Raw genomic sequence first — 13087 nt, forward strand, 5'->3', positions numbered from 1 at the left:
ATGCCTCGCGCTTACATACATACGATACTTGCCCGCGCACACGCACTACATGCACACACAAAGCACTCTCCGTCTTGTTTCTTCGTCTGTTTTGTCCGCCTTGCCTCGCGCTCCACCAGCCAGCCCTCCCGCAACCCACGCGCTCCAAGGACGAGGGTTTGGTACCGGCCCATCTACCCATGCTCCCCAGAAGCGTCCGATGGCCTTACCTTGCCTAGGGGCGGGGGCGTGCTTGTAGCATAGTCCGCTCTGTGCGTCCAAGCCATGCACGCCTCCCGGCCTTGTCCTGTTCCTTTCTGGGAGTCGACAAGACAAGTCGTACAACGGAGAGCCCTTGTCCTGCACACGCCTCCGTCCTGGACATGCTACCTACTGTGAGTACCTAGCGGTACCAGTAATGCTCTACCGCAGACTACCGATCATTCTGGTACCTCGAGCACCTGGACCTGGTCCCGGTCCCGGCTCCCGCTCGTTGTCGACTCTAGGCTACGATGGCTATAAGGCTGCGATGCCTCGTCGCTCTTGACCCTACCTTGCATCCACAGTCGCACTCCCATCACTCTCATCTCCATAGCCATCCGGCAGTTTCCTTTAGAGATCGGTTTCCTTGCCTAATTTCTTATTCCTATTTTCCCTTGTCTGTGCCATTTGTCTGTCTTGCTCCCTCCTCTTTAGCATTGCCCGTCTTATAAAGAGCTATACCCGCCAACCTCAAGACCATAGTCTCCTCCTTGTCAAGGCATCAACTTCCATCTACACAAACAGACCATCAAACAAGCCACTTCTCCCCCTTCGACCAACAAAAGAGCACCCCTGCCTCTGTCTTCAACTGCTTTGTTCCAACGACACTTGTTGGCCCACGATATAGACCCGGGGACCTTTTCGCCGGCTACTCTTCTACCACCTCCTTTCGCATGCAGCCATCGCCAACTCGTCGGCCAACACTCTATTCCAGCGTTTCTTTACAACCTTGAGTCATCATGTGCTACCAACTTGTTGAGCTCTACTCTGCTTGCCGCTGCCTCTACTACCAACACGCCATTGACCGCTGCGCGGCATACGGAAGGCCGGGCCACAACATCGAGCAGCGCACAATCTACGTCGGCTATGCCTGCAGTGCGCACACAGGCCACAGTGCCCATCACGCACACGACTTCACCTACTCAGACTCGGGTTACGGTAGTGGCCACTCCAGCCGCAAAAGCTACCGATGATGGGTGTTGTCTTCGGTAGCGGGCCCTCTGGCATGGCACTTCCCGCGGCTTGTTCGCTTCGAGCTGGACGACTGGATCTCGTTTCTATACTCTGCCAATCCGTCGTCCATTCTCCCCATGCTCGTCCGCCACGGCCGCCAAAGTGCCTTGTCAGATCGCGCTCACGCGACTCCATGTTGACTCAACATGTCGACAACCTCTCTCCTCACCACCTTGACCTACCATCACGACGTTACTGAAGACACGGAAAAGAATGAGACAATGACGACCTTCCACCCTCATCGGAGCCCGTTCCTTGACGGTTCCCGTCCCTTGACGATTTTATGATGCGCCACAGCGACGACTCCACTTGCCTCCCGGCGTCATACCTTGGGTTGGGCATAAGCGACTGATGCGATATGAAGCGCCGAGTACATCACTTTCTTACCTACGACATTCGACGTCCCTGTTTCTGTTTTGATGGCGATCTTCTCCATTGTTTAGAGTTTCGATTTGCATAGCATCTGGATTTGGACCTTTCTTTTGTCCTGTTGTTGATTTTGGGCTTGGGTACGATAACGAGAGACACGGCTGCTTCTGGGCGAGCGATTGCGTCCTTCTGCTTTTTCCTCTCTTGTCAAAGTTCCCCTCTTCATTTCCTTCTTTTTCTCTTCTCCGGTTTCTGATTTCTCGGACAGCCGCAAGGCAACCTTGACCATTGTGGTCCAATTTTCTTAGGTCTCAAGGCCAACTGGATTGGCCTTGGAATACACGGCATGGCATGGCATTAGACTACCTCATCTCTCGCGCTGATTTACAGCCTTTGTTTGTCTTTGCTTTTTCTTTGTCTTTTTTCTCGTTTTTCTCCTGTTTTCCTTATTTTCTTCGTTCCCTTCAACACTGGGAATATGGGACGCTTTCGGGACGGCATACACTGGGCTTGGGGAGATTTTGGTTTGCGAGAAGGGCCACGTTATGCGCCTGGTTGTTGCATACGTTGCCAATCGGTAATGTCTTATTTGGGGGGTGCTCTTCCTATGGGTTCAGCGTTTGGCCTGCGGTGCGTGCACTGCAGTGGACAGATCTGATCTCCGCTCAAACATTCATTGTCTTTCTGTTATTTTTCTCTGTTTTGTTTTCTTCGCTTTGTCTTTCTTTTCGAACAAGTCGTCCTGCTCTTGTACTACCACCATTGCAGTTGATTAGATGGGTTGCGCTGCGGGCAGCGTCTCAGTGACAACGGTGGCGGGCACCACCAGTCAGTTTTCTTAGCTATATCATATGCGGCATCAGGATGCTGCCAATCAATAGAGCAAAAAGCTTCAGACTAGATCATACTTCTGCCGTTGCCTCTGTGATGTGTATCTTGCAGGTGACTATCTCTGTTTCGTCGGACGGCTATTGCATCGTATACTGGATGCAACGGCTCCCGCGAACCAACGGGGTAATGCAGACCGAGGTATGTGCCGATGCTTTGCGAATTGTTTACATAAGGTATGCTGTCATGCTGGAGCTGTCAAAACGGAAAAGCTCCCACGCAATCTGTCAACTCGTTTCCTACTATCTCCGGGCTTACACACAGTACGAAGTACAGCAACTTGGCATTTATTAGATGCAATTCTACCTACTCCGTGCTAGATTGCCAAAACAGTAGCTGTCCGTACATCTTTCTTTGCTTATAATGTACGGCCTTGAGTCGGTCTGAGTAAATCTGACAAGTTCTTCGCTAATACATCAAGCTCCCTCTGTACCTTGAGTCCTCGTCTTGTGTTCTGGTCTCCCAGGGGACGTGTCGATAACAGTGGTGGATTTTCCTTGTCAAGAACGTAAGCCCGAGATCTCGCTGGCCTCTTTTTCCTCAGCAATAGTACTTCTTTCTGCATTTAAGCGAGGTGGATGGGGGGGATGACGATGGGTTGAGGCCGCGCTCGCACGCCCGTGAGGCTTAAAAAAGCGCGGGGTGGGTTCCGCCATGGGGGAGCGGAAGAATGGCCGATATGATGGCCCTCCTCCCCTCTTACACGGCACTTTTACGGAAGACACTAAATGTCTACAGTAGTAGACTACGGTGTTTCCTTACCTTAGCATCAGAAACGTGTATGGGGGGAGAATTATCCCGGACGGGAATGGGGGTTGATGGAACCAGCCCTGGGCGATGGGAACGTCGGAGGGGCAGTGTTGATCCCAGAACCAAAAAATCGTACTTTTTGTTTCTTAATCACTGGGCTTTCAGTCATCAAGGAAGAGGGAAAACAATGACACAAAGACATACGGCAAGACAAAACAACAGGGGCAGGGGGGAGGGAAAGGTGAGGCTGGAACTGACTGGAGAACGGGTAAAGGTGTGGGCTGAGCTATTTTTAGATACCCTCCCTCCCTAGACAGAAACTGGGTGTGGGTGAGTGAGTGGCTTTTGCTGCCGAAGCCGAACCCGCAAAAAAATACCAAAGCCAAAGACAAAGAGGGAAGACATGAAAGAAGAGAGCACCGTTTGGCGAGATGTTTTGCCTAATCGGGAGAGGCGTGACATGTGTGGTTGGCCAGGGTAGGAATTATTTTGAAAAAAAAAAAAAAAAAAAAAAGAAGAAGGGGAAGACGAAGCGGCGGCTGCGGCTGCGGCTGCGGCTGCGCGCTTGATAGTGTGGAACGAAGGCTGGGGCGGATATTGAATTCATGTAGGTTCTTAGAAGGGGTGTAGAAGAATTCTGGAGTCAGTCGCACAAGAAGAAGAAGGTTGTTTGTAAGAAGGAAGTGTTTGAAGGCGTGCGCTCTACCGGGCAAAGGGGAGAGAGATTGAGCTTATTCGTTTGAAAAGTGAGGTTAGGGTTGCTTATTTTAGAAAAACCTGCTTGCTGAGACTTGCATCTCACGGCATCGGGCCTGTTCCGCATCGCGTCTAATTGTTCTTGCGCCTAGATTTTCCGCGCGCTGTGGGTTGATGCTGATACTACCTACCCAAGATGATGATAATGACTTGGCAGAGATGATGGATGGATGGTGGTTGAATCAGAGAGCGAAAACGAGGTCGAAATAGGTGATTGTTACCTGCCGTCTTTGAACGCCCCCCCCCAAAAAGATATTGTGTTGGCACAAGCAAGGTAAGGTACTGTATGCACGGGAAATTTCCATCATTTTGGGGGGCCTCCATCCGCGTGGTTTGGTTGCGGTGATCGCTTTTCGCTGCGTCTTGCGCCCCTGATTGGTTCCGGCGAGCTGGGATAGGGAGGGTAGGCGTGAAGGTGTGCAGTGCAGTGCAGCAGCTGGTCTTTTCTGGATGGATGGAAAATAGCCGGAGGGGGAGGGGCGGACAGGCGAGACACGCATGGGAGATGCATGATGATGGTGGTGCTTGTGGTGGTGGTTTGTATGCACATGGTTGATACATGGTTCCGTACATTGTTGACGGTTGTTTCTCTATACCTGCGTGTGCATACATGTACACACATGTACATACAGCACAGATGAGATGAGATGGCATCACGCTTTCCGGCCCTTTTCTCCCGTGGCACAAGGCATATCAAGGTCATACAAAGTCATACCTCCCTGTCAAGCGATCAACAGGTCAGGGCGGAATCGCAAGCGCGTCTGCGTGCTAAGAGATTTGGGGGCGATGACAAAGTTCAAGATTTGCGCCGTCATTGCTTGTCAAACTCATGCGCGGGCGCGCCCTTCTCTTGTGGTCTGGTGCTCCGTAGGGCGGTTCTAGTGACAACGGCTTCAGCCTGGTTCCTAATTTTATCTGATGGGCGACGGGGTTGAAACAGCGATCATTTTTCCCTTTAGCATCTGTTTTGTTTTAGCGAAAGAGAAGATGGACGAGACGAGACGAGGCAGCGTGTAAGCATGAAACTTTGGTGGGCTGAGCCGAAATGGGCAACCGAGCATGAACATGATGAATCGGAACTTAAACTTGATCAGGCCTAACAGGACGCAAGGTAAACAGGGACAGCATGAGCTCCACTGGCTGGGCTGAAGCCGCACACATGACCCGGAGGCCCTGGACCGGGACGGGGAACCTTGCAGCATTGGCCCTCCATTTCTGCTGGGGGTTTTTGGGTTCTATTCGCCCTATTCTGCGGTTGGAACTGTCGAGGCTCTAGGACAGGTACCGGCTACCCTGTGCCGTTGCCTGGTGCAGCGTCGCAGTGCATGTACAGAGTACCGATGGCCCCGAGCATTGGGTTGCATGTAAGGCGTGCTGCCTGCCGCGTGAGGCTCTTTTTACGGACAGACGGGAGAAAGGGGAGATTCTAATGCAGTAGAGCAGAGCAGAGATGGTGGACGTGGAGTCAGTCATTAGGTACCTTATGCAACCTGGCAGTGCTTCTCTTCAGTTTGCAAGTACTTTAGCCGCGTCGCCGCCGTTTGGGGGAAGTTGACGGTTGACACGCTGGTTGCTGGGAAATCCATTGGGTACGGTACCCGGTGGGAGTGAGATTGGGTGTGTCCTACCTTGTCCTTCGAACGCAGGGCTTAGGACGCAAGGTACAGCAAGTGGTTTGTGGCCCAGTTACTAAGGTAGTCATCGCTGTATGTCTCATAAGGACTTGAAGCCTGGTGCTCTAGGCAGAAACCGTTGCTATATTCTGCAGGTTCACAAGGCGCAGGACTCGAGCATCGTAGCATCATCCGGTGCATTCTAGTCATGCTTCGGGAGGATTGTTCCAGATACTTCCATACCTCTCTATGTCCTTCTTTTTCTTCCTTTCTGTTTGATTCTACTGGGGATGCAGGCATCCTACGTGCCGAGGAGTGGTGACAGCATTCGGCAGTGTCGCCGGGAGGATTCTGGCTCGGTGGGTGGGCTGCATGGGGAGGAGTCAGAGACGCTTCTCGGCAGTGTCTCGATGTGGGCAGATGTACCGTTGAGCGGACTTTGGTGCCTGTTAAGGCTTCTGCAAGAGGCCAATGAATGATTACTACTGGCTGTCTCCCTGCCGTGCCGACGAAGGCATTTCCATCATCATCGCCGCCATTATGAGTACTCCGTATCCTTCTTCCTCTTGCGCCGAGCGACCCCGAAGCCACACTCCTCTTGCGTCAGACTATGACGGCTAAAAAAGGCGGTGCTCAGAAGATCTTGGAGAATAGGCAGCTTCTGGCGTTGATGGTGTAACGCTTCCGAGGAAGCAACCCGATCTCGTCGTATCGTACGGGACAATACGAGGGGGAGGATGCGGAGGGAGGAGGGGGGCGTTGTGCTATCAAGCGGTGAAATGGGGGACGGCACAAAATCTCAGCTGAAGTGGCCTGCATTGGACGAGGCTTCTGGCTCAGGAACACAAGCAGACAGCGCAGGGCCTTTGCAGGACCGTTACCTGAGGTGTCAACCCGCTAATAACGATAAGGCTGAGGGATGGTCCTTTTGTGCCACTGCCACCCTACGTACATGTGTTGGTACGGCAGCGTTTCTTTTGTACGAGGGTGTGCGCAGTGGCTGTGGAACGTGTCTGAGCCGACTGCAGTGTCAAGTATTCACACGACATGGATGCAGATGCTGGATTCAGGTTGCGCTTGGAATAGGACTCCGGCGGTGCATACAGCAGACGAGGTGAGGCATGACATATGGGCGCGAAAGCGATTCTGGCAACATCCGGCGTAAGGATTGCCTAGAGCTTCTGGGTGTCCTGGGGGTTTATGGATCGTTCCGCGTGAATGGGTAGTTCGAGAGCAAGGAGTTGCGACTGGATGTTACGCTATCAGGGAGTGGATGATGGCTTGAGGACCGAGACGACAAGGTGAGTGAAGAGGCTCCGGTGAGCGCTGCTTAAATGCCAGTGAGATGAGTGACCTTGCAGTTTTTCCTAGAAAGTACCCAATATGGCGGCTTATCGGAAGAGACAAACCTCTTTGAAGATACTCATTGATTGGAGACGCTTCGGTGATGCCTGGTCCACGCTTATTGAACATAGCACATGTGCTGCAGCATTGACTCTCGGCAATACCTAGATGACAATAAGATAAGGTACATTAAGGGAAATTAAAGCATAGAACTTGTGTCTTCCGTCTCATTATCGACGCCGACTCTGATATTACAAACGGTGACTTATGAGGCCGTTGCCCCAAACGGGCATATTATGTTTTCATACACACCCTCCCTGCTGGTCCAAAGACATCAACCACACAGCTTTCAGCATCGATGCAGTAGTATTTGTTGTGATTATTGACGACCCGCACATCTGCAGGGCACACGACTGGCCGCTGCTACTCTGCCTCTGCCGCTCCGACGCTGAGTGGTCCCCTTTTCCCCCCTACCGTCTCTCCCGTGTGTGCGTGCCTGAACGAGCTAGTAGCTGACCAGACTTGATTCCGGGTTCCGACTCCTTCACCAGCTGTGGAAAGATAGGAGGCAAAGGGGGTATGAGAGAGTGAGGGACAAGAGATGGGAGGTGTAATATGAGTGAGTGAGTGTCGGAGTTGGTGGTTTGACAGAGATACCTTGGGGGGTACCTTGGGGGGAGCCGAGGCACATGTACCTCGATGTACTTCCACACTCGTCCCGGTAAGTATCTGTGAATCATGGAATCTAGGAATCTGGGAAGGAGCCTCCCACGCCTTGCCAACTCTCGCCAAGCAAAGGCCAGACGTCAACAAAGGCCGATAAGCGGGAATCAACAACTGCCTCACAACACCTCAGCCAAGCCTCACCACCATACTCTATCCATCCATCACCAACCTCGTCCGCTTCCGCTCCCCTCACGACATCCCTATCGTCCCTTCTACCTGTCTTTCACTGTATTTTTCTACTCGCAAAGTATCGACATATACCTGCATGCTCACCGGGAACTGCATGGTTTCGCAGCCTCCTCTGCCCTCTCATCCCGCGACGCCAGAAGGCCGTCTTCCTCCCTGCATCATCCAGCACTCTATCTAGCCACCGCTTTCACTGTTTACTTCAGACACCGATATCGATCACTCGTTGGTCTGCTGGGGCCGAGTCTACCTGGAGAAGGGGTACCCCAACCAGAAGCCCCCCTTTTCGCTCTGCACTCCTGCATACCGTTCCTGTACTCGAGACACGCCTCTTGTCCGGCCTGTGTACTCGCACGTCCCGAGGGCACGGGGTAGACACCATCAGGAGGTGATGCTCTTGGCTCTGTCCCACAGCACCCAGGTCTAGCAGCCCTGTTACCAAACCGATATGGACACTACCAGGCTCAGGCCTGAGCAAGACGACTTGACGACTGGCGCAGCCGGAACCTCCGCTAGCCGGGCTGCTGCTAGCCGGGCTGCTGCGCTCAAACACCATCTGCTCAAGACATCGGCAAGCGGCCCGACCCTTGTCGACAGAGACTTGCCCGCGCCGCCCGTTGTCAGCCGGACCCCTCCTATCAAGACGCCATCCCAGCCGTCCAAGTCAGAGCTTGACAGTCACGACTCTGTCCCCCGGCAGACGGCTGCCATGCCTCCCCAACAAACGTACCCTGCCCGCAATTCGGAAAAGACAGCCTACTCATCGCCGATACGCCTCATCGACCGGGACCGTGTCAACCCCTTTCTACATCCCGACGATGTGCATGCCGACGTACACTATCCCGGGTTGTTGGAGAGTGCCGATTTCTGCGATAATGGGATTCAATCACCGGGATCTCGTACTTTCACTTCGTCGACGCATCCCTCGTCCCCAGTGTCCGATATCTCCATGATAAGCGGTGAAGTGCATCGCGTCATGTCCAGTGGTGAAATATCCGTCACCGAGGTGACGGTGCCTATCCATCGGCACAAGGGCCACAGCATTGCCGTCAAGGTTCGCCCTGCCTTTTCCTACCATCCCACTCATCATCATCCGGTGGTTTCGGGAGATCAGCGCGGGCTCGACTATCGACGTTCTACCAACAAAGCTCGGCCGTTCAATCCAGGGGCTGACGACATCGAGCTTGGAAAGAACCAGGAAGATGACTATGATACAGTCGATGGTCTAGACGCTGTGGTCTTGGAGGCAGATGGTCGTGGCTGTGGCCACGGAGGGGATAGTGGCCGGAGGCTATCGTTTCCGACGTCGAAGATCCGTGCCTTTCCGCCCGAATTGCCTCAGGAGGACGTCCATCAGCCTCACGGTTACAACGCAAAGGTCGGGCCGTTTACCAGAACAATGGGTGAGGGTGTTATACACGATCATCGTTCTGATGCAAACATCTCGTATCCTCCCGAAGATGGCGAGCCAGGAACTCATGATGCGGGAGAGTCTGGATTGATGCAAACCAATGACAGTCAAGCGTTGCTTATACATCACAAGGTTGAGCAGCAAAGCTATGGAGGCTCGATCTCTTACGAACGCAGAGATTCCACTCCTTCTCAACGTCACGTCATTCACTCCCCTATTCCCGTTTCAAAGGTGCGCCCCGTCTTCACAGCTCAGCCCTCGTCAACGAGTGGACATGAGAGCCATGCTTCGGCTTCCAAGGGTTGGCCCGTTGGGGATGCGCCCAGTGCTACGGCTACTCAGGACAAGCCGTTCTTCTCGGGGAGATCGGGCCAGTCTCTTCATTCATAGGACGGAAACCCGAAGAGACAGGCATCCGATGGTTTGTCAGCGCGAACGCAATCTCTCGGCTCGACGCTTGATTATAAGCGCACTGCACAGTGGCTTCGTGACATTCTCAAGTATCCAGAGACATATACGACCAAATATACAGAGCTACCCTCACGACAAAAGGCCCGAAGATCTCCTTCGGCAGAGCACCGGCGGCATTCTGAGGCAGCGTCGTCTAGCATGCTTCCGTCCCGCCGTGTGACGGGTCAGTCATCTTATTCTGGGAGGTCCGAGCCAAAGATTGATCCATTCATATTTCAGCGTGCGGTCAATGATCTCGAAAAGCTGATGAACGAGGCCATTGCACTGGCTTCCGAGGTAGTGCAACGACCTGGCACTCCTTCATGCCCCGAGGTTCATCAACCGTGCGTCAATCTGCATAGTCGCCGTGACAGTGTACCTGGTGGCCAGGACGGGGCCTCTCAGGATGATACATCGGGCTGCACTCGCGAGAGCCCTGGCAAAACCCATGATGCCGACATCCACCAGGAGGCCCAGCAAAAAAGGCCTCTGTACCACCATGCAGCCACTTATACCGGTGCTCCTGAACGTCCACGGCTGAACGAGATTCTGCATAATTATTCTGGTGTATATGATGATTTGACTACAAGAGGATATCCCGTGCAGGCGGGAACACCGCCTCAGACTGCAGCTGAGGCGTCCCTCATTGTCCCGGGCAGGCGATCAAGCATCAAAGAGGAGGGGCAGTTCGCGCCGTCCTCTCAAACAGCCTCGGCCCAAACGCACAAGCTGAACCGCAAGAGACAATACGACGACCTCACAAGGGCGAAAAGGGATCCTCCCGTTGTGCAAGCCAAGCCCCGTCAGAGCAAAGCGGCACCAAGGAACTCACATGCAAGGCATGCTTCACATGAGTCTGGTTCAGACGATGCTCCCCGTGAAGCTGCCGGCCGTCGAAGGTATGCCGATCGCGGAATCAGCCTTCGGCGTCGGTCTCATGTCAGTCTCAGGGGTGCACAAGGGTTCAGCCTGGCCGGCTCACGCAAACGACAACCAACCGCCAGAGACTGGTCACCGGTCCGCAAGAGATTTGTCGCTACTGTAGCCTGCATCAGCACTGCCCTGATCGGTATCATACTGGGCATCTACGCAGGTTTGGTCCCCTCGATTCAGTACTACATCATTGACCAGTCTCACGCCACTGTTCATGGAAACACGGGCTGCTTCTTGGGCTTGGCAATACCAACCTTCTTCCTGTGGCCGCTGCCTTTGCTACATGGGCGGAAGCCATACATCATGACGAGTCTTGTGCTCGCCATGCCTCTCCTCTTCCCCCAAGCTCTCGCAGTCAACACGCAGAGACTAGCCAACACGGGGACATGGAGAGCCATGCTTCTTGCATCCCGAACGCTCATGGGAGGCTCGCTTGGCTTTGCCAGCATGAATTTCCATTCGATCCTAATGGATCTATTCGGGGCCTCGCTCATGAGTGCAAACCCCCACCAAGAAGTAGTGGACCATTACGATGCAAGGCGGCATGGCGGCGGCATGGGAGTCTGGTTGGGCGTATGGACATGGTGCTGGGTCGGATCTCTAGGCATCGGCTTTCTAGTCGGCGCCTGTGTCATTGACCAGTATCCCCCGACATGGGGTTTCTACATCAGCATCATGATGATTGCCGTTGTTCTCATCCTCAACGTCCTCTGCCCCGAGGTTCGCCGGTCTGCCTACAGGAGATCGGTGGCGGAAGTCAGAACGGGCGGCGACATCTCACGGCGTGTAGCTCGAGGCGAGATCATGATGCACCGGGTCAAGACAGGTCCGAAGTGGTGGGGACAAGAGGTCTATCATGGCATTCTCCTCACCCTGGAAATGCTTCGCCAGCCCGGCTTCTTAATCCTTGCCCTCTATTCCGCTTGGATCTACGCACAAGTGGTGTTGACCATTGTATTGCTGGGGTCGTTGACATCCAAGTTTTACAAACTACGATCTCCGAATGTCGGGCTGCTCGTTGGAAGCGTTGCTCTTGGAGCCATACTGGCTATTCCTTTTCAAAAGGCCAGTTTCTTCTCCAGATCCCGCCAGGCGCAGCTCAACACCAACAAGGCAACCATGGAGAGAAAGATTGCATGGTCATCCCACCTTGTCCGGCGCACCATCTTCACCATTCTGCTGCCAATGGCGGGCATCTGCTATGCGGCGGTATCTTCCGGGCCCCCAATGCACGTGGGCGTGCCGGCCATATTTGCCTTTTGCATAGGACTCCTTTCATGCCTCGCTATTGCGGAATGCAACGGTCTGGTGATGGAGTGTTTCGACACTTCTGATCTTTCACCCGGGATGACGGGGCGCCAACGCAGCAAATCGGGAAAGGCTGAAAAGCGAACCAACTACTCTTCATTCCCAAGAGTCACCGCTGGCTTCGCGGCCATCCATACTCTGGCTTTCATCTTTGCGGCTGGCGCCAGCGCCCTCGGTGGTCTGGTTACGAGGACACTGGGCCAGCAAGTAGCTACCGGAGTTGTGGCGGGCATCCTGTTCATCCTCACCATCATGCTGCTCTTAATCTTGGCTCGGTTTACCGACGTGCAAATCATACCGAACTCCAAGATGGAGGAAATGGACCGGCTGATCGAGGCCCGTCGCAGATCGACCATTCGGCGCGCCTCCATGCCTGACGACCGGCAAGCGGCGGTGGAGGAGGAAAAGGCATGGCGACCTGCGATGCTCGGGAATCCCATTGGCAAAAAGCGAAGAATGAACGTCTTTGAGTTGGGAAGCAAGTCACGGTGGCAAGAGATCCGCAAGAAGAACAAGTTGGTCGATGAGAATGCCCATCTGAATCAAGCGGCGTGGAATCAGGGGCTGGAGGCACTGGATGACAAGCTGAGTGATATCCAGAGTGATGTCGAGGACTTTCTTGGGATCGGGAGTGTAAAGAAGCGAAACTCGAGGCGTATGCGACCCTCGGACGAAACCAGCGATTCGGCCCTGGAACTTGAAATGACGCCTATGGGGAACCAGACGTCTGGACCAAGGCCATCGTCGAAGCGTTTCGTGGAGAGGGAATGCGTCATGAGCCAGACGGTGGCAGAAGAATGAGGGCTTGGAACGATTATCGACGGCAGCGCTGATCTCAGGTTGGAGTCATGGGTTGAGAGAGGAGCTTGCGAACCATGGATTACCTAGACAACCTTTTTCGAATACGAATCACAGTCTTTCCTGGTGCGCAAGTGGTATACTTAATTAGCCGTGTTGCCAATCAGTTGAAATGAGCCCAGTTCCTCGCGTTGCAGTCTGCTTAACGTACATGATGCTCGATTGGAGCAACTATTTGTAGAAAAGGAAATATTAGATAACCGCAAACGGGAGTATATCGTACAAAGATGTCATAACAGAA

The 13087-nt window shown here is 53.6% G+C and overlaps 3 protein-coding genes across 3 annotated transcripts; all 3 read left to right on the forward strand.

Moving 5' to 3' along the window:
- CCMA1212_001012 (uncharacterized protein) lies at positions 1-526 on the forward strand (the record flags this gene model as incomplete). Its single annotated transcript, XM_073698452.1, is given in 2 exon segments — positions 1-228; positions 239-526. The coding sequence occupies 2 exon segments, from the start codon at positions 1-3 to the stop codon at positions 524-526; spliced, it is 516 nt and encodes a 171-aa protein (XP_073563031.1).
- Positions 527-980: 454 nt separating this feature from the next.
- Positions 981-1214, forward strand: CCMA1212_001013 (uncharacterized protein; the record flags this gene model as incomplete). Its single annotated transcript, XM_073698453.1, has 1 exon — positions 981-1214. The coding sequence occupies one exon, from the start codon at positions 981-983 to the stop codon at positions 1212-1214; it is 234 nt and encodes a 77-aa protein (XP_073563032.1).
- Positions 1215-8334: 7120 nt separating this feature from the next.
- On the forward strand, positions 8335-12789 carry CCMA1212_001014 (uncharacterized protein; the record flags this gene model as incomplete). The annotated part of the gene is made up of 2 exons (XM_073698454.1): positions 8335-9647; positions 9705-12789. 2 exons carry the CDS (start codon positions 8335-8337, stop codon positions 12787-12789), a joined length of 4398 nt encoding a protein of 1465 aa, XP_073563017.1.
- Between the last annotated feature and the right edge of the window lie 298 nt (positions 12790-13087).

The sequence above is a fragment of the Trichoderma ghanense genome (assembly GCF_004382785.1).
Source record: "Trichoderma ghanense strain CCMA-1212 chromosome Unknown scaffold_0, whole genome shotgun sequence".
Classification (NCBI taxonomy): Eukaryota; Fungi; Ascomycota; class Sordariomycetes; order Hypocreales; family Hypocreaceae; genus Trichoderma; species Trichoderma ghanense.